This window comes from Balaenoptera physalus (assembly GCF_965194825.1).
Source record: "Balaenoptera physalus genome assembly, chromosome: 14".
Taxonomy (NCBI): domain Eukaryota; kingdom Metazoa; phylum Chordata; class Mammalia; order Artiodactyla; family Balaenopteridae; genus Balaenoptera; species Balaenoptera physalus.
In genome coordinates, this window is record NC_138893.1 from 72,041,255 (window position 1) to 72,062,345 (window position 21,091).

Sequence of the window (21,091 nt, forward strand, 5' to 3'; positions counted from 1 at the left end):
TGTTCACTGGGGAGAAGCCGTGCAATAAATAGACTCCTTTTTATAGATCAGGTCTAGCAAAGACCGAATGAAGGCCCGTGTTTGCTAAGTGGGGCTTTCACAGGTTGGAGCTCAGCATTCCCAGTCTGTGTAACAGCACAGCTCAAACATTTGGCGACGAGTGGTGTGTTTCCACAGGGCATTTGGGCTGGTGCCAGGGTGGGGCCTGAGAGCCACAGGAGGGACCCAGAGCCCGGGGGCAGGGCGGGGGGTGTGCAGGCGTGGTACTGGGTGGGGCCTGGGGCCTGCATGCTGGTGCCACCACACCCAACGCCAAGCCGCCTGCTCTTCTGAGTGCAGCAGGGCCGAGTGTGCAGAGTCTCGGAGCGGAGGGAGGGCTGACCGGTGCATCTTCATCTCTCTGACGAAAGGCAAAGGCGCGGCGAGGTAAACGAGATGGCCTGGTGGAAAGCCTGGGTAAGTGCAGAGCAAGCAGAGGTGGAGAGTTCCCTCATGGTGTTGGTCTAGAGAGAGGTCAGCTCCGGCAACACTCTGTTTCCTGCAGGGCCAGGCACTGGACTGGGCTGCCCCCTGGGGAGGAAGACAAGGAGATACTGCCCCAGTCCCAGAGGCATTCATGGTGGCCAGGATGGGAACAGGGGAGATGGGCAGATAAAGAAACCTTGAAATGCACCTGGGGAAGCTGAGGAGCTGTGGGAGCCCAAAGGGAGGGGTCAGGCTGCTGGAAACAAGGGGGAGTCATGGTTGAGTCATATATACGTGTGTGTGTGTGTGTGTGTGTGGTGTATGCACATGCGTATGTTTAGGGAGAATCAGGCAGATGTGTCCTTAAAGAGGGAGCAGTATGTGCAAAGGTTCAGAAGACTGGGAAGCTTGGCTTTAAAGAGAAGTAAGCTTGAGGGTCCTGGATGGGAGGGTAGAGGGTCGGGGGAAATGTACCTAAAGAAGCAGGCAGGGCCAGGTCCTACAGAGCTGTGCACGGCAGGCTAAGGAGCTTGGGCTCCACCTTGAGAGCAATGCGGAGCCATTGAAGGACCCTGAGCTAGAGAATAACCTGACTGAATAGGCTGATGTTAGAGGACTCATCAATGTCTTCTCCTCAGGGGATGGGAGGACGACCTGGGCCACAGGGGCCTTCCACATTTGAAATCCATGAGTGAAATTCACAGAGTGACAGAGGGCTGAGTTAGGGGGGACAGCACATCCTGCCCCCAAGTCTCCCATGTCCAAGTGAATGAACAGATTCTCAGGAGTGTTTCATCTGGGTTTGAGTCCGATGCTGTCTCATGCTAAGGAGTTGAAAACACAAAAGGGGGACAAAGATGAGGAGCAGGTGGTGTCCCCTGGGCAGGCACGATGTTGTGTGCTCTGCACACCTTCCTTCATTTCATCCCCAGGCAGCCCTGGGATATCAGGGCTGCTATTTCCACTTCACAGAAGAGGTAACCAAGGCTCAGCCATATCTAGTAACTTGCACAGTCCCACAGCTAGCAGGTGGGGATCTAGTGTGAACTGCGGTCTCTCTCTCTCCCTGCCCCCAGGCTCTCTGTGAGTCTTAGTGGGTGACCCGGGCTTATCCTAATTCAGGAAATCTTTTTGTCACAAACGTCACAACCCAGGGGCCCTCAGATTCAAACATGCTGGGCCTGGACAGGTGGGACAGCGAGGAGACCAGGGGCAAGGTGTGGCAGCCATCTGGCCCCAGCGAAACAGCCAGGACAGGGCAAGGGCCAGGGCGGCCTCCAGCTTCGTCCTGGCTGGTGGGGAGCAAGGCTTTGAGGAGGCAGACGTGGCAGGGAGAGTCCAGTGCTGGGCACTTTCCAAGGTCAGCTGCTGCCCAAGGTGGCCTGACTTTGGGCCTTGCTCCCAGTGGGGCGGGGCAAAGGCCCATCCTTGGGGCCCACCCAGCCAGGCAGGCAGAAGCCTCCTTGCAGGGAGGCTGGATGACAACCTGGAAGGATAACAATGACATTCCTTGAGCACCTACTGTGCCCTGGACCTTCCTCTGTCAATATCTCACTTGAGCCTCTGTACACCTCTGCAGTACAATATAGATGCCAATATCCTTATCCACAGATGAAGAAACAGAGCCACAAGGAGACTAAGACGGTGCCCAAGGTTGCCACACTACGAATTGTTGGAGTCTGGATTAGACTCTGAGCCACCTGACGCCAGAGCTCAGACTCTATGGGGTTTGGCCACCCACAAGCCAAGGGGCAGCCAAGGGGCGTGAAAGATCAGCTTGAGGGGGGCTCGTCTGTGCCTCTCTTGTGGAGATGAAGTTCTGCCTCCCAAGTTCTCCGGGGCAGCCCTGTGATGGGGGAAGGCAAAGGCGTGGCAGCTCCCTGAGACCTTCACAGACACATAACAGAGTCACAAGCCAGGCTGAGTCACCTTTTCAGTGAAAATGTTCCTGTCTGGACTAGCCTGCTCTGTGCAAGACCCAGCAAGGGCCTAGGCAGACCCCTCCTCCAACATGGGGTGGGGAGTGGGTAGATAGAAAATCTGGAGCTCCACCACCCTATGCTGACATCCAGGGGTCTGATTCCCAGAAATCTGTCTTTTTTCCCCCGAACACCTTAGCGTGGGAGGTAAGGCTGGGGCTCCTCAATGCAATGAAATCACAACCCCCAGGGAGTTAGTTACAAACATTGCCACCAGAGCCCAACCTCAGACCCGCTGAATAGGCCACTCCATGGTGACTGGCACACACGGCCTGGTCAGTCACTGCTGCACAGCCCCCTGAGTGCCAGCCTGGGGAAAGGGACGGGGGAGAGCCCCTCCTGGGTGGCCTCCAGAGCTTAGCACTGAGATCTGAGATGACCCCACGCTCACAAATGACCTGCATTCCTGTGGGCAAGGTTTCCTTCAGCGAAGGGTACCGGGAAAACTCAATGTCTGGGAAAGGTTGAGTCATTGAGAGCAGGGGGGTGGCAGACAGAGCTTAGCTTCTGAGGCAGGTTGTGGGTTAAATCCAGCACCACCATTTACTAGGTGCGTAACCTTGCCAGGCACTCCAAGCCCAGCCTGTAAAATGGGGCATTCATAGCTACCTAGTGTGACTGGCAGAGACAGCAAGGAGAAGAGCATTGCATCTAAAGCACCTAAAGCCTCTAACACACAAGGCCTGGCACATAGCAGGTGCTCAAATCACTAACAGTAGTGACAGCTGCTCATGACTCCACAAAAAAGGGATGCAATAGATGTACGCATGCAGCTGGGCAACATCTGGGACCACACAGGCTCTCTGGATGAAATTTGCACAGGGAATTACTTCTCGTAATTTCTTCTGTGAAACATGGTGCTAAGAAATAAAGTAGGAAAATCTGTCACCAGATATTTGAAATTCAAGCAAAGGATATGGAAAGACATTTTACTTTTTACTCAAAAGAAATATCCTTACAGATATACCATGGATGGGAAGCTGCTCTGTATTTTCAGGATCTGACCAGGGCCAGGAAGGAAGGAAGAAAGGGAGGAAAAAAGGATGGATGTGGTGATTGGATGGATGGATGGATGGATGGATGGATGGATGGATGGATGGATGGATGGATGAGTGGATTGGTAGGTGGGTAGGTGGAAGAGTAGATGAGTGGACGAGGGGTGGATAGAAGGAGTAGGGAGGCAGCGTGTTCAGCTCCACTGAGCCTTTCCTTACTTGATCGTTGTCCTTGTAGCTTTGAGCAGGGTTGTCCCTTCCTGCTGCCTGCCCTCAGATGGCACTGCCTGGGAGAGATGCACCCTGATTCAGAGCCCATGCCCCAGGACGGGGCAGGGATGGGAGAGGTTTTGTGGCTCTGGCTGGCGCCAGCCTGTTAAAACAAGGGGCCATTCTGCACAGGAGACAAGGCAGTCCCACGGAGCCCCAAGGGGAACCAGCAATCCCTCACGGTCAGGCCACTGTCTCTGGGGGTACCCTTCCCTATACAGCTAACGCCTCTGAGTGAACAGCCCCTGGGTCATCTGGCCTCACAGATCTCCTAGGAGATTCCATTGTTGTGCCCTGTCACCGCAGTAAAACCATCACTGGACTCTGAAGGATTCTCCCTCTTTAGCGGCCCCCCAAACCCCTGCTGATCTTTTTTCAGGCCAGGCCTCCTACCCCAACTCTATCTCTCCAAATTTTTTGGTTGTTTTTATTTTCTTCCTTAAAGTCCATTGATCGTCACAAAAACCCAGGAAGTGCAAGTAAGGAGAAAACAAATGGCCAACTGAGGATCTAAGGACCCAGAGCTACAGAGGAGACATGGCATGGGGCTGGCTGCTGGGTGTGTAGGAGGGGTGGAGGTGTGGTCCCCACAGGGCAGCTGGCCGTGGGAGACTCAGGAGACAGATGAGGCTCCCGGCACCGAAGGCTGGAGTCCAGTCTCTAGAGCCTCTTCTTGCTGCCCCACAGTCAGCACGGAGGCTCTGGCAGTGGCCACAGTGCCAGCCACCTTTGAGGTCTTTCCCTACACCGTCTGAGCCTGCAAGCCCCAACTCCCCAGGGCTGGCACTGGGGCTGAGAGCTGGGATTCCATCTCTTAGGGTGGCCGGGTGGCGCCGACCCACTCCTCCTCAGGAGGCCCCTCCTTCCAGCCTGAGGGCCGAGCTGGCAGGCCAGGCCTCCCCTTGGCCAAGGGGCTAATAGGCACGTGGGTCTTCTGCAGCCCTGACCTGAGAAGACCATATGGCAACCTAGTGCAAAGTGGACAAAGGTGCCCCTTCCTCAGCACGACCTGCTGGAAACTAGCATGTCCAGAAGCTGCGGCCTCTCCTGGGCCTCCCCTCACCCTGGATGGATGGGCAGGGCCAGGACGGATGGAGGCTCAGCTGCTGGTCTGCAGGGGCCAAGCTGGTGCTCACCCTGCTGGGCTGGCTGCAAGGGGCGCTGCCTTCCCCACATTCCCACTTTGAGCAGACGTGGCTTCTCTTGCAGATTGAACAGAAGGGTGTCTCGGTGAAGAGCAGTCCCCACTTCAACCCAGACCCCGATGCAGAGACCCTGTACAAAGCTATGAAGGGGATCGGTGAGTGGCCTTGACCAGGGAACCCCGTGACTCTCTGGGGCTCTGCCCACGCTGCTCAAGACCCCTCTGCTCACAGCCCTGGGAGTGAGCGTCTCCCCATAATCCTCTGGCACCCAGAGAATCACACAGGGCCCACCTTCCCCAGCACAGGTCTACACAGACTCCCAAGACTGGAGGTGGGGAGGGCAGTTGGGAGTAATGGGGGTGGGGAGGGGGAGGCCATCTGCTGTGTGTTCCTGGGAGTCCTTGTGCAAGAGACCTCCCCCCATTCAGTCTGCGCTTTCTCCCTCATAAAATGGCCCCAAGAACTCTGGACCCTGCGTGTCACTGTGAATTTCGGATGGGACTATGTTGGGAGCTGTGCAGGGCTGACCATCCTGTCTCCAGCGCCTGATTTCCTGTGAGCAGGAAAGGGCTGGCTGGAGGCCCGCTGGGATTTGGATAACCCGGCCCAGACAGCCCTCATGCTGTCACCCAGGCAGGATCTACCCTCTAACTGTCTCTGACTGGTGAATTGGGGCATTAACAAAAACTGCCATTCCCAGACAAGCTGAGAAATCATGCTCTGTCTTCTGCTTCCTGTGAAATCTTTATTATTATCTCCACTTCCCAAAGAAAAATGTGGAGGCTTGGGGAGGGGAGGCTTCTACTCACCCAGCTGCTGGGCCAGGACTCAGATCCAGTTTTCTGGACCCTCTGTCCCCATCCTCCCCCATGGCCACCAGCACAAGGGAGGTCAGGGCAGGAGGTCTCACTGCCTGAGCTCCAGAGTTTCCAGCTGATGTCCAGAGCAGATCAGATAACCAGAGGGGCCTCAGATTCTTTCTCTGTGAGGCTGGGCCTGGCTGCACCGCAACATTGTGTGGATGGGGGGGTGGACAGATGGATTTTCTGTCTTGTCTGCACCATGAAAATCATCAGGTTTGGCGGTTTCCAGGTGGTGCGTCCCCACTGCGTGGCCACCAAGCAGCTGCCTTCCCTCCTCCCCAGCCCTCATCAGTCCCCCAGGGGCAACGAGTGTGCTCATACTGTGCCCCCTGCAGGGACCAACGAGCAGGCCATCATCGATGTGCTCACGCAGAGAAGCAACGCACAGAGGCAGCAGATCGCCAAGTCCTTCAAGGCTCAGTTTGGCAAGGTAAAGGGGGGCACTTGTGCTCGGGGGGCTGTAGGGACCACGGCTGCCAGAGACAGCCTTGCAGGCAGGGCCTTGCTGGATGAGGTCCAGCTGGTCTAGAGCCCAGCCCACTGGCAACATGGGGCATTTGGGACATACACTAAAAACATGATGCATTGTTTCTCTGAAAATCAGATTTAACTCTGAAAACTTACTGATGGCTCCCCACAGCCCTGGCTTGGTCCAGCCTTCTGATGTCTGGCCCCAACCTCCTTTCCCACCTTCTCTCTCACTTGCTCCTTTACAGTTGCTCCACGGCCCCATCCCTGAGCTGTTTCCCTGCCTCTATGCTTTGCTTGTCCTATTCCCCAAGCCTGGAAGGCCCTTCTCTTTCCCACATGCCAGAGATGCAGGCTGGGCTCTGCTCTGTGCTGTGCCGCAGGGCTGTCTCCTCGTGTTGGAGCTGCTGTTCCCCTGACCCTTCCCTCCTGCCACAGGCGAAATCCAAGGGCAGGGAGCATGCCGCCTGGACCCTTTGTCCCTCCTCCCGCCGCCCCCAGGACAGAGCCAGGCATCGGCATCCTAACTAAACAGGAATAAATGCACACAGAGCCGTGGTGGCCAGAAGCCTCCATTAGCACACATTGGTAATGTGGACACTTAACCCAGGAAGATGAATGATGAAGCCCAAACACTCCATGGGAGAAACCAATGTGCTCTCCTAAAAAATAATTTCTCTCCCTTAACCTTCACAACTATGCATTATTCTCTGCATTTGACGTCAGAGGAAACTGATGTTCTGAGAGGTGGAGGATGTTGCCCAGGATCCCAGAGCCTGTAAGCAACAAGGCTGGGATTTAAATCCAGGTCTGACAAGGCCCTTGGTCCTTCTCTGTGCTGTGAGGGGAGATCAGCTGGGTGTGGCCTTGTGGTTTCTTGCAAATACAAGTGCCCTCAGAAGGAGACACACGTGAGATAGATTCCTTAATTCATTTCACTCATTCATTGAGTGTCTATGGGCTAAGTGACAGGGACTTGATGAGCTTAATGACAGACTTGTATTTCGGGCTCATGGTGTGCCCGGCACTGCGCTGAGAGCAATTTCGACATCTCTCCGCCAATCCCCTAAGCAACGGTATGAAGCAGGAACACCAAGGTCTCTATTTCACAGAAGAGGGTAATGATGCTTAGAGAGGCTGAGTTGCTGGCCCAAGAAGCCCCAGCCAGCACCAGCGCGTGGCAGAGCCCACGTGAGAATCCAGCCAGAGCCCCTGGGCCCGGCCAGCACCCGCTGCCTGCCCTCCAGTGGACACAGCACACAGAGCACCACCCTTCCCTGCTCCTGCCTTAGGATCTCACCGAGACGCTGAAGTCGGAGCTGAGCAGCAATTTCGAGAGGCTCATCATAGCCCTCATGTACCCTCCATACGGATACGAAGCCAAGGAGCTGTACGACGCCATGAAGGTAACCAAGCAAGTGGGGTGAGGGAGGTGCAGAAACACTTACAAGGACTGTGTGGGGGAATGATGCCCGGGACTGCTTTCCCCAGAGAGCCTGGCACAGGGAGCTCTGAGCTCCCCTTGAGCCACTGTTTGGAACGAGCCCAGCGAGCTTGCAGCCTGCTGCTCGTGAAATCATACAACATGTTTTGGGACTTGGCAGAGCGTAGGTTCTTCTATCTCAGCATGGAAAGAATTCAGTGAGAGGCAAAGTGATAGATAAGAAGTGATTTATTAGAGTAGGACGCTTGTGGGGCTTACAAGTAGGAGGGCAAGAGGGTGCCACCCCAAGAACTTAGTGGGCTACAGTTTTTTTTGTTTGTTTTTTGTTTTTTTGTTTTTATTTATTTTTGGCTGAGTTGGGTCTTCGTTGCTGCACATGGGCTTTCTCTAGTTGAGGCGAGCGGGGGCTACTCTTCCTTGCGGTGCGTGGGCTTCTCATTGCGGTGGCTTCTCTTGCTGCAGAGCACAGGCTCCAGGCACGTGGGCTTCATTAGTTGTGGCACGCAGGCTCAGTAGTTGTGGCTCATGGGCTTAGTTGCTCTGCGGCATGTGGGATCTTCCCAGACCAGGGCTCGAACCCACGTCCCCTGCACTGGCAGGCAGACTCTTAACCACTGTGCCACCATGGAAGCCCTACTGTTTTATAATCAAAAGAAAAGTGGGGAGGGGGAGAAGACCACCTTCTTCCTCGTTCTTGAGTAGACTTCACGCTTCTATCATCAGTTTCCTCTTCCATGTCGGGCAGGGGAGTTTTCTTGTCCCTTGTTTCTTGTTTCATGGTCAAACCAGGAATGTCATGGCACAATGGAAATGAGCAAAAAGGCTGTGACATATACTAAAATATGGTCAATCATCTCAGGTTTCAGTATAATATCACCTTTCCCTTATATTTTTGTTTTTAGTGTGCCCAGAGGAGCATGTCCTAGGAATCATTAACTTACCGAGCTCACTGGGCAGGATGTGGGTCTCATTCCACCATTGTTTTACTGTTTGGGGGCCATGCTTCTGTTGCACGGTTTTGTTGCTAAGCAAGCCTGCTTGGTTTTGTGGTTAAGCAAACCTGGTTTCTTGAGTGATCATTAACTTACAGGGGTCTCCCATACTTTTTTTCTCTACTGACAATGCCCTAGTGGGATTAACTATTTAATCACCTTCTTTGTCCCTTTACTCTGTCCCTATCACTCAGACTGCCACCAAACACAGACTGGCCTCCGCCATCACCTGGCCTTGATGGAGCCAAAATTCGTCCTTCTCAGGACATTGCTAGACCAGGTGTGCAGAAATTAGGAACCAGCCTCTGCTGTCTCGTGCCTGGTCCCCCAATTTCCCGTTACTTCCCACTGCTCCTTTTGCATTCGAAGATGATTAAGAAGGAGTCAGGACCAAGTAATAATAATCATCTCCATTGAAAGGGCACTTATAACTAATAAGAACCTGCTGTATAAAAATTTTTAATTTAATTTAATTTAATTTTTTAAAAAAAGAAAGGGCACTTACTCCAAAAAAGAAAAAAATTGAAAAGGGACTTCCTTGGTGGTCCAGTGGTTAAGACTCCATGCTCCCAATTCAGGGGGCACGGGTTCGATCCCTGGTTGGGGAACTAAGATCCCGCATGCTGCACGGTGCAGCCAGAAAAAAAAAAATTGAAAGGGCATTACTGTGTGGACATGCCAGGCATTTTACATCTATTATCTCCACTCCACCTTCGGGGTGGGGGTGGCTTATTATCCCTGTGTCCTGATGAGGACCCTTAGGCTCAGGGAGGTGGAGTGACCTGTTTGGGACCACCCAGCTATAGAGGGCTGAGCTGAGACACAGCTTTCCCATCACATCACTTGCCCACAAGTATCCACCACTGGAGACAAATGCACATGATCTCCCCCAGTAACATCCTCCAGCGGAGGCCCCCCAGCAGAGCAGTGACTGGTTCTTCCTAGGACTCTTCCTTTTGCCTCTTGACAAAAGAGGGTGCGGACAGAGCTCTCCAGCAGGCAGAGGTTTTTATCCACAGGGTTTAGGAACCAGAGAGGGCGTCATCATCGAAATCCTGGCTTCTCGGACCAAGAACCAGCTGCAGGAGATAATGAAGGCGTATGAGGAGGGTAAGGGGCCTGCTAAGAGGGAGGATGCGGGCCCTGAGTTAAAGGCTAGCTTGGGAATGGCCATGAGCTTTGGCAGCCTAGCAGCAAATAAGAGACAAGCCGTGTACTGGGCCACATTGGAAAGGATTCTTTCTGGGCTTTTCCACACACAGATGCTGAGCACCTTCTGTGTGCCAAATCCCGTGCCTGACAGTGAGACTGGATGTGAGTCGGAATCCATCTCTGAGCTCCCTAAGCACATGGGCTGCTGCGGGGGAGGGCATGCACCCATTAAGTTCTCTGCCCCTTGACAGTGTGGCAGCACTGCGGGCCGCCGGCTGTCAGCAGTGGGCGGGGCTGACACCTTCCTGGCCAGGCGCAGGCTGACCCTGGGGACCATGCAGGGCCCCGTTGCAGTGGCGGGTGTGGAGCCCTAGCCAGCTCTCGTGGGCTGCAAGGCAAAGCCCATCCTCCACAATGTCTGCCTGATGGGGAGTCCGCCAGAAGTTCCTGGCTTTGCCGAACCACGTGATGAAGTAAGGCTCAATCAGCAGCCCCTGGCTCTCTGGCCTGACCCATCTTTGTGCTTTGAGCTTGGCTGGCAACCCATGTTGCTTCCTAGTTCTGAACAACCACCAGCGGGGAGCCTCTGCCACTCAGACACCTGGACAGAGCAAACTCTCCCTGTGCCAAGGACTCATGTCTCCTGGAAGGCTTTAGTCAGGAAAAGGGTGAGAAACGGGGCGAGGAGGAGGAAAGCAGGTCTGAGCCTCATGGTCCTGATCCCCTGCAGACTATGGGTCCAGCCTGGAGGAAGACATCCAAGCAGACACCAGCGGCTACCTGGAGAGGATCCTGGTGTGCCTCCTGCAGGTATCACAGCCCAGGCTCCTGGGAGCCCCTTGTCTGGGGGATCCCCACAGATCCCCCCTCAGAGAGTGGCTCTTGGGCAAAGCTACTGGGGTGGGGTGGGGGGCAAGGGTGTGGTACAGCCACTGGGGCCTGGGCTCACTGGGTACATCCCAGTGGGCTCAGAGCGTCCTCACGGCAGAGGCACCTCTCCAGAAAGTAGGAGGAGAGGGCCCGTCACTGAGCAGGTCCCTCCCACCAGGCCCCATGCCAGGCACGTTGCTTACTTTTGCTCACTGAGTCCCGCAGCTCCTTACGGGGCATTCCTTATGACTCTCCCTTTACGGGTGAGAGGCCAAGGCCTGGAGAGGATAACTGCCTGCCTTCCTACCGGGCTGTCCCCTCTGTCCCGGCTGCTCTGCTCAGCCAGCCTGCCTTACAGAGCTGCCTCTTCTGTTCCTAGGGCAGCAGAGATGACTTGTGTGGCTTCGTGGACCCAGGACTGGCCCTGCAAGATGCACAGGTAAGGCTACCCCTCAGCAGCCTCTGCCCTGCAGGCCACCCGGTCCCACCCTCTGCCATCTAGACTCCGGGGTGCTGAAGCCTAAAAGCCTCACCCAGCCCCTCTGCCCGCGGGGGTTTTCTCTGATGCTAGGCTGGGACCGGGCTCAGCTCTCTGCAGGCCTTTACCCTCTGGTGTCTGCAGAGAGAAGTGAGGGTGGAGGGGAGGAAGGAGACTGATTTGGGTGGGGTTCACTGAAGCTCTGCCCGGGCAGGAGCAGCCTACAAACGCGGGGGCTCTGGGCCTCCGAGGCCCAGATGTGTGCATTCAGCTCGCTATAGATCTGCCTGCTGGCAGAGCGCTTGAAGGTGCCCAGAGGCAGAGCAAAGCCCCAGAGGGGAGGCGGGACAGTTCCTAGAGCAGCCCGGTATTGAGAAGAGAATTTAACCACAGGGATAGCAGGCTCCCAGTCAAAAAGATGATCAAGCAGAGGAGAATGCCGACCTGGCAGGGTGGATGGGGGGCTGTTCTTCACCCCCCTTGCTCACCTTCACTGGTTGTCATGGGTGTCCCAATGCCAGGATCTATACACAGCGGGTGAGAAGATTTGTGGGACTGATGAGATGAAATTCATCACCATCCTGTGCACGCGCAGTGCCACACACCTGATGAGAGGTACCGGGGAGGTAGGGAGGGCCTGGGGGACAGGGAGGCACCCTGGCTCTAGGTCCTCTCCCTTTACGCTGAATACCCAGTGTGTGGCCTTGTCAAATCATGGACTTGGGGAAAGAGCCAGGGAGCCCTGGACCCTTTCCCCAGCAACCAAGTGGAGGTCAGGGGTGGTGCACTGATGTGCAGTCTCCTATCTGAGATGCTGGGGGGCATCACGCTGAGATGCGCGTGTCCCCTAAGAGAAGGCCTCTCTCCACAGTGTTTGAGGAATATGAGAAAATCGCCAGCAAGAGCATTGAGGACAGCATCAAGAGTGAGACCCACGGCTCACTGGAGGAGGCCATGCTCACAGTGGGTAAGAGACGGAGCTCCTTGCTCGGGCTCACGTGTGTCCGCTGGCCCTGGGGCTCGGAAGTGGGGCAGCACCAAAGGGCGAAGGGCCCAGGGTGCAATAGCAAGTGCTGGGTCCCTGTGTTCACCTTCAAAGCCAACCTCCACACCAGCCCCCACTCTCAGCATGTACCCTTCACCCAGGACACTGGAGCTACTAGGGGAGACCCTCGTGTCCTCAATGTGCTGTGTCCTGCCAGAGATTGTTCTCTGTGCTGCCACAGAGTGCCCAGCGCCGTGTAAGTGTGTCATGATGTATGTGTGTGTGCGTGTGAGTGTGTGTGCGTGTGTGCTTGCGTGTGTGTGCCTGCGTGTGAGTGTGTGCATGCGTGCAAGTGCGTGTGCACGCGCGAGTGTGTGCGTGTGAGAGTGTGTGCGCGTGCGAGTGTGTGCGTGTGTGCACGTGTAAGTGTGAGTGTGTGCGTGTGCGCGCGCGAGAGTGTGTGCGGGTGAGTGTGTGTGCGAGAGTTGTGCATGTGAGTGTGTGCGTGTGTGTGTATGCACACATTTGCAGGATTGTGCCGGACCCAGGGCCTGTGCTCACCCACAGCAGCCACACAAGGAACATTCTGGTTCTGACTGTGAAGCCCTGAAGAAATCACCTAGCTGGGCTTTAGCCAGGGGTTTGGTCCCTACCTCAGTTGCTGATTGAAGAAATGATGATGTGTAGTTGGAATCCAAACTGAGTGATCGGTGGTCTGACACTAGGGGAACACTGAGAACCTTCCACCAAGCATGAGGTCAGATTCATGTAGGAGGACAGGTTCCAGAGCACATCCTGGGGTCCAGAGTCAAAGTGACAGGGAGAGGAGTCATTGCAGAGTGAAGAACTGAGGCCCAGGGCAGAGGGACTTCCCTCCTCCCTCCCATGAGGGAAGGAGGTCACCTCCACACCAGGCTGTGCCCATTGGGTGCCGAGCAGCCAGGGGAGCTGCACAGTGTGTCCTGGTCCCCAGGGGTAAACTGGGGCATCTGACACTCCCAGCTGCCTTTGACTGCTGTGATAAATCCAATCTATGTTGGAGCATCTAAGCATGCCTCCTGCTCCAGTCTCAGCTTCCAAAGGCAGCCCCTGGATCCAATTTAAACAACTCCTGAATAAAATCTACAGGCAGGGAAAAGCAAGGCTATGCCGGGCCCTGGTGTGCTGGGCACTTCCTGTTTATCCTTGAAGACTCACATCACTCACTTCACACGTGAGGATGGTGCAAGGCAGGGAGATCAAGTCACTAGGCACCTGGTGCCATCAAGCAGGGTTCAAACTCATGCCTACCTCCCTCAAAGCCCTCGCTCTTTCTGCCACCTTGGATTAAAACACCAACCTCCCCACCCAGACACCAAGTCTCTGAAACAGCATCCATGAAAGTGAGGATAGGGCCAGATGCCCTGGGTGCCTTCTTGCTCTGGGTCCAAAACCCATCTGTCACAGGGGAATTCAATCTGCAGGGGCCCTCTGAGAAGTGACATGTAAAGCAGGCACTCAGAGGCCAGTGGTCACCACAACGGTGGCTCCTCCATAGAACTGTGTGGCTGGATTCTTGGTGAAGCTGTGTCTGGAATGTAAGAGCCCAGGGACTCCCTTGGTGGAGCTGTGCTCTGATGCGCCAGACCAGCCCTGTGGGTCCCAGTGCATTTCACACCTCGCCCTTTTGTCTGCCTACTCTCGGCCTTTGCACCTGTGCCCAGTGCCCTGGGCTTCCTTCCCTGCCCCACCCCTCCTGACACAAAGCCTCTCATTTTAGGACTAGGCAGAGCACAGATAAATAGGCCAAGACTTGCACAACACTAACCCTTAAGACCCAAAGCAAGACATAAATAAATAAACATGTATACAATGTCGCCTACAACCTCTGGTTGCTAACAGAACTTTCCTGTTTGCCAGTGAAATGCACCCGGAACCTCCACAGCTACTTTGCAGAGCGCCTTTACTATGCTATGAAGGTAACTGTTCTGTCTTCTGTGCGCCTGACCCTCAGTCCTGCACGGCACAACTGCAAAGCCAAGGAGCTCAGAGCCACCACCCAAGTCTTCGACACTTGGGTCTCCTCTTATCCCAGCCTCTTGTGGACCAGAATGGCTTTAGTTCTCAGAGCACAAACCAAGCTAGGGAAGGGAAGCCACAGCTCCTGAAGGCTGAATTTGAGTAGATGCATTCAACAGGTGTTCATGGTACTGAACTTTCACCACAATCCTGTGAAACTTATGTAGTAATCTGCCCTCCCAGAGGCGGTGAAACCAAGGCTTGTGGTCAAGGTCACACAGCTAGTAGGTGGCAAAGTGTTGATCTGAGTCCAAGCCAGTGCAATTGTCTTTTTTATTCATGATTTTATTTATGCATCATTGGCCACGTGGCCTCCTTGACAAAGCACAGGTCAGGATTGCCAGGAGGTCAAGGCATCCTTTGAACGGGCATGTTTAAGAGGGAGGTTGCCACACACAGCAGTTCAACAACCCTGCGTGTGCCAGGGTGCCCGTCTGGTTTTGCCTGTTGTCCAAAAGGCGGCACTGGCCACTCAGATGTTCAAGACACTCATATCAGGGGAGGCTCTGGTATCTGGAACCACACTGGAAGATAGATAGTGAAAATAATTCCTGGAGATTAAAGTCAGCCCACCTTCTCTGACTGATGGTTGCTAACATCACCTGAAGCAAGAACCCCAAGCTCTCTGGCTACATCTGGCCGGGAAATGAGAGAGGGCATGGGATTCCCTTGGTCATGTGGCTCCCTCTGACATGAGAGTGATCAAGGATGAAAGCGAGCAGGAGGGTCCTGCATGTGAATTGGCCAGTTAAGCTGATTTCATGATGTTGCTGCTCTAGGAAGAGGCCTTATTCCTGGAGCAGTGAACATTTTGTTTCTAGAATCTGATGTAGCAAACACACACTGCAATCTGGGGCATTTGGCGTCTAATAAGAGACAAACATGAGCAGTGAGTGAGAAGAGATCAAGGGATCCCTTAGTGCATCCCTCTCAGTGCTTCACTGCTAAAGCGGAGGCTCATTCCTGTACCTCCATCCCCTACGAAAACCCCCTGAACCCAACATAGATTTGTCCATTATCACAGAGATGGACCAGGAAGGCAAGAAGTGATGGTTGACTGCTGTGTCTTATCCAGGGAGCAGGAACTCACGATGGGACCCTGATAAGAAACATCGTTTCGAGGAGTGAGATTGACTTAAATTTCATCAAGTGTCAGTTCAAGGAGATGTACGGCAAGACCCTCAGCAGCATGATCATGGTGAGCCATGAGTTCCCATTTCTAACACCAGTTTTAAACAGAGACCTTACTGGGAAACCTGAATGCTGTGACCAATGTCATAAGTCACACGTGTCCGTCCCTCCTCAGTGGGTATCACACTCATGCATTCATTGCTGTGTGCTATGTACAGGGATCAGCAAGGAGGTCGGTGTAGCTAGTGGAGGCCCCTGTATGTTTCACCCAGAAAGTTAGCTTTGCGTTTGAGTTATGGTTGCCCCTTTGAAAATGACACACCGAATTCTTGCAGAAGGAACCATATCTGAAGAGTCAGTGAGAGTAAATAGTTTAGTAGGAGTCGAGGCGTAGCATTCAAATACAGATATAGGTAGTCCTGACAGCAAAAATTTAAGGACGTAAATCATATGAGTTCCAGTGGGCTGCCTAACCTGATTCCAATTAGTGAACGTTCTAGAGCTGAGAAAACACAGTGATTATCACACTGCTATAACTTCAAGAGAAATAGCTCTTCTAGTCATTAATACCAAATGAGGCCTTGACAGCTTCATTAACAGAAGTCAAGTCATGAGAAATATATCCCTAAGTCTTCACTGGCTATTAAGTCAAGCCTCTAGTTATTCTACAAGCGCCTGTTGTTCACTACACTTTCCAAGACACACATAGCTTACAATATGTTAAAAAGACATTTCTGCTTTAAGATGTTTCAGAATGGGGCAGTAGGTGGTGGGGGATTGGGGGTGGCAATAGAAACAGCCTGAAATGGGAAACAAAGAAAGATGGGTGGCAGTGAGGGGCCTGTGGCATAGGAACCTGTAGAGGAATGTGCCAGGTCTCCCCCAGAGAAGCACAACTCCTAGTAATAAGAGCAGCTGCTCCTGATGGAGGTGACTCCAAGTCAAGCCCATGTCACAAACCACCCCCCTTCTAATTCTCATGTCCCTCCTGTCCTCAGGAAGACACAAGCAGCGACTACAAGAATGCCCTGCTGAACCTGGTGGGCAGTGACCCCTGAAGGCTCAGAAGGACAAGAGCAAAGGCCAAGAAGGTGGAGCCACTGGGTCCTGCTTGCTCAACCTTGGCCATGGACGGGGATGGGGGTGGGGGGAGCCACAGCACAGCTTTCAGTCCTCTATCTCCCAGCTTCCAGTGCTTTCCAGCCACTTTCTCTGACCCAGAAGTAAGGATCAGCCTGGGGCTCCTACTTCCACTGTCTTCCCAAGTCATTTTCAGGTATGAGCACATTGCCAACCTTAGCATATATCTGATCTGACAAATAACCTCAGCATGAAGGGGTCTACAGGGGCTCGTGATGATTTCTTTCTCCCTACACAGGAGCTTCCCAAGCCTGACTGGTCACAGAGTCCCCTAGGCTCTCAGCCCACTCCCAACTACTAATCTGAGATCTGCAGAGAATAGACCAGACAATATGGAATTTTAATAAGTGTCTCAGCTGATATGCTTCTCTTTCAGGCAACCAGAGAAGGCCATGAGAGCCTGTTTGTTTCTGATCACATGCTTGTGGGCAGCTGAGAAAGGAACACATATATCCAGGCCAAGTGGGCTATCACCAACATTCATTCACCAGCTTCATTTTAAAATACTAGGCTGTAAGTAGAAGAAAAATTCTCTCATCATCCTACCAACAGAGAAAGCTGAAAATTAATGGTCTGACACAAGGACACTGTGTTCTAAGAGGCTTGGACTTCTCTAGTCCTTGATCAAATTAGCTGCTCCTTCCTCCCATGACGCAAGCCTGGAGAATCTCTAATCCTGGCCAAATGGCAATGGGAACTGGTTACAGGAGAAGCTGAGATACCTGTGTTGTGCTTTTCAGAACAATAAAGATTTGTACACTGGAACGTAAGTGTCTTTGGATTTTTAGAGGTGACCACAGTAGGACCACTTTGATTAGCCAAATTCTACCCCATAGAGCCTACTCTCCAGACTATGCCATCTAGGGCCACAAAGCTTATCCTTTCCCATTAACAACATTTCTGATCTCTGAAGACAGCCCACATATTCTGCCAAGACTTCTTCTGTCAAAGCTAAGTGTCCCCAGTCCCTTCAACTGTCCCTCTTAAAGCCCGGTTTGGGGTCAACTCCTCCAAACATTTTCTAGTTTGCAAACTAGAAACTTTTATAGAGTGCAGCCCTGAGAATCATTTGTTTGTTTTCAGGGCTAGACGATATGTTTATACATGTCCATGTCAGATCCAGTGGTCACGCCACATTGGTGGGACTTCAATTCATTTACAAGCATCTCATCACAGCGCCTGCCAGGGGTCTGTAGGGCAGGACCAGGCTTTCCCCATGCAGGTCATCACATAACAATGATGCTTTATTAAAGGGCAGATTAATATGCAGCTTTGGGGAGGAAATACCTGGGAGCAAAGAGTGAGTCAGATCAGTGGGGCTTTGAGCTCACACAGAGGAGAGGTAGATTCTGGCTCTGCGCTGCACTGGCTCTTGTGACTCTGACCTAATCACTTCGTGTGTGTGTGTGTGTGTGTGTGTGTGTGTGTGTGTGTGTGTGTGTGTGTGTGTGTGTGTGTGTGTGTGTCTGAGCCTCAGATTCCTTACCTTTAACTGCAGGGGTGGAAACCCTGCTGCAGTTGCTGTTTTCAAACCACCTCAAAGGTAGTGGTAGAAAACCGTCATTTTATGATGCTCCTGGGTTCTGTAGGTCAGGAATTCAGACCTGTTGCCCAGTGCGGATAACTTGTCTCTGCTCCTGCAAGTCTGGAGACTCTGTCAAGAAGACCCAAATGTCAAGAGAACTCTAGGGCAGATGCTGGAATCATCTGGAGGCTTCTTCACTCACATGCTGGGTGCTGGTGAGATGGCTGGAAGGCTGGGCTCAGCTGGGACTGTCCCCTAGCCCTCCTACATGTGACCTCACCAGGATTGGGCCCCAGGGTAGTGGAAGCCCTTATGTGGCGGCTCAGGGCTGCATTTCCTTCTGTGACAAAACCTCACGCAGATCACTTCTGTCATGCCCTATTGGTCAAAGTCATCACAATCCAGCCCAGCTTCAAGGGAAGGAAACACAGTCCCCATCTGTCAATGGGACAAATGTCAAAGAATTTGGTGGCCATTCTCTTAAACTCTGAACAAGTAATTTAAAATATTGAACAACTCATGCAGCACAACTGCCCCATGTGCTTGGCTGCTGTCTGTAGGGCCGGAGCAGGGTCTAAGGGACCCCTGCAGGGCCAGGCCTCAATCCTTACTGCTGGGTTTCAGGGCTGTCTGTCAGGCCTCGGGCGAGGCTCTCGGGTGGTAATGATTCTTTTTTCTTTTTTTGTTCAAGTCCCCCCCTGGACTTTCTTCCAGTGCTGAGTCACTGAGTCACTTTCAGCTAAAGCCCTTTAGAAAGGACTTAGAGGATCCCTCCACCCTGCAATCCTTTGGAATGCTGGTTCTCTGGGCAAAGGATTCCCTTGCGGCCCGCCCCAAAACTGGCTTGACGTGTCCAAGCAGGAACCTCAAGAAAGCTACAGCCAAGGAGACGGCCTAGGAAACATGGTGGTGTCCAACTCTGTGCCCAGCAAGGAAATCTGTTTAGCAGAACCGTGCAGTTCATTGTCACTCCTGTTGGAGCTCCCCGCATCCTCACAGGGTGGAAGCAGCAGGTCTCCTCAGATTGGAGAGATGCTCTCTCCTGCCGGGGTCACAGCTAGAGCAGCTTGGGGGGTCATGTGGCCTCCCTGTGAGATGGCTCCTGTCTAGCTGAGGGCATTCTCCAGAGAAGGGGCCAGCTAGGTGTTACTAGCTGACTCTTGTGGCCACTGAGGAAAGGGGCACCGACTGGCAAAGGAACCTGGCCAGGACACTGATAGTGTCCTCTACCTCCAAATCATTTTTGCTGGAATAAGCTTTGGGGTACTTCTGATGAAACAGACCCTTTCCTAAGGTACAATACTTTTGCAGTTGGAGGTCTGGTCAGTTTGATTTCAGCAAAGAAGGAAAATGAGAGGGTATGTGTGCCCTGCTCGTGGTTCTATAACGAAAAATGTTGTTTTGTTTTCTAACTCTCTATGATACATTATATATTCATGGACTTCCTCGATATCCTCAGATCCAAGGTTTCTCATTCTCTGAAACTGGATTCATTTTCTTCCATTGCAATGCCTGGTGGGGAAGGGCAGAAGCTGCTCTGGTCAACTGAGTTCAGAGTTTGTCCTACTGCATGATTGAGACATCGTTTTCATTGGGTACTGGATTCTGTGAGCTATCAAATGACCTTTCATAAATTCATTTTCTGCTTATACTATCCAGAGAGAATGTTCTTGTTAACAACCAAGAAGTCTCTCTATTGCATAGAATCACTGCCTTTATGACATCAGAGGATAATTATCTGTTTATGTGTCTCCTTCCAAAAAGCTGTGAGCGAGCCTCTTGAGGGCAGTAACTTGGTTTTGTTCATTTGTGAACATGCAGTGGCTGGTACATAGACGGCATTCTGTGAATATTTTTGAACAAACAACAACAAACAAGAGCATGGACTTTGGGAGGACAGAAGACCCAATAGCCATCGAGCCTGAGCCAGTCCTTCATCGTCTCTGATTCTGAGAAGACACTCTGGGCCTTTTGAACTCCCCCGAGGAGGGATGCCTGCTCAGCCAACCCAATGAAAACAGTCCTGAAAAGGATCTAACGGGGAAGGCAGCTTCTTGCAACTCTTTTGGCAGCTACTTGGCACCAGGCCCTGTTTCAGATTCTGACACTGCAGTGACAAACAAGCCCAGCAGAATCAATCCCTGATTGAGCCCCTTTGACCACCATCCCATGGGGCACTCGGGCAGTAGCCAGAACCGAGCACACGCCCACCAGTGTTGGCTTCTTGCCACCAGGGGGACAGGGCTAGCATGCTGGGCCCGGATTCTTTCTACTTTCTCCTTGAGCAGGGGGTCATTTTGCTGAGGGTTGACTACTTGGACAAAATCAGGATACTTTGGTAAGAAACAAAAGGAGGAATAGATCTGTGGTCAACACCTTACGTTGTCTGTTACTACGGCCAAGCATTCTAACTGCAACCAGGTTGGAGCTGGCCAGGTACGTCTTTGTAAAGAAGGCGATGCTTGAGCAGGGTCTCAAAGGATGACTCAGTGCTTATCAGTTAGACAGGACAGGGAAGAACATTCCAGGCAGAGGGAGGAATGCAAACATCCAAGAAGTCTGGTCTCTATCAGACTGCAGGAATGGTGGGAAAGTCAAAAGATAAAAATGTCAGCGGCCAAGTCAGGGAGGTATCAGGCTGAGAAGCTCAAACTATTTCCAGGGCAACCGGAGCCTTTCAGGGCTCAGGCAAGGGGCATCTGGGATGGATCTTAGTAAGATTTCTGGCAGCGCTACAAAGGTGAGCGTGCCTGCATGAGGCTGGAGGAAGGGAGCCCAGAGCTGAAGCTGTTGCAGCTACCGACAGCAACTCCCACCACCCTTCCTGCCTAGTGCTTTGTGGTCCTGGAGATAATTCCCAAGGAGGAAGCTGAGCTTGGACACTCTCTGTCCTGATCCTGGGAAGTGAAATCTTTCTATGTAGTTGTGATGTAGCCCCAGGCCACTGCGTCTCTGCCCCCCGTAGTGAGGAGCGGATGCTGATTTCCATAGCTCTCACCATCAGCCCATAAATTCTGAAATAGCTCTGTGAGCCCTGAGCCTGAGTGTGAGGTTCTGGGGACTTCCATGGCCCCGAGTAGGTGTCCAGGTTCCCTCATGGGATTGGGCTGAAGTGGACCTGTCTGATACCC

General features: G+C 52.9%; 1 protein-coding gene across 8 annotated transcripts; it reads left to right on the plus strand.

Moving 5' to 3' along the window:
* The first annotated feature begins 294 nt into the window (after positions 1-294).
* LOC309642478 (annexin A8) lies at positions 295-17,200 on the plus strand. 8 transcript variants are annotated; one of them, XM_082424074.1, is made up of 13 exons: positions 300-456; positions 4,919-5,009; positions 6,053-6,147; positions 7,478-7,591; positions 9,641-9,731; positions 10,504-10,583; positions 11,023-11,082; positions 11,643-11,736; positions 11,993-12,088; positions 13,988-14,064; positions 15,240-15,362; positions 16,294-16,386; positions 16,674-17,200. In XM_082424074.1, exons 1-12 carry the CDS (start codon positions 436-438, stop codon positions 16,351-16,353), a joined length of 1,002 nt encoding a protein of 333 aa, XP_082280200.1. In that variant the 5' UTR covers positions 300-435; the 3' UTR covers positions 16,354-16,386; positions 16,674-17,200. The 8 variants fall into 8 exon arrangements, 7 of the variants coding, with proteins under 7 accessions (XP_082280203.1, XP_082280200.1, XP_082280201.1 ...); XM_082424075.1 differs by having other exon boundaries at positions 16,812-17,200; XM_082424077.1 differs by having other exon boundaries at positions 295-426; positions 16,294-17,200.
* The last annotated feature ends 3,891 nt before the right edge of the window (positions 17,201-21,091 follow it).

What these genes read in the sequence shown, in the direction of transcription:
- LOC309642478 (XM_082424073.1), top strand. Translation starts at nt 436, where the DNA reads ATGGCCTGGTGGAAAGCCTGG. An exon ending in TGGCCCTGCAAGATGCACAG is followed by an intron (nt 11,083 to 11,642) that starts GTAAGGCTACCC and finishes TCCCAATGCCAG; the next exon opens with GATCTATACACAGCGGGTGA. An exon ending in GCCTTTACTATGCTATGAAG is followed by an intron (nt 14,065 to 15,239) that starts GTAACTGTTCTG and finishes TGTCTTATCCAG; the next exon opens with GGAGCAGGAACTCACGATGG.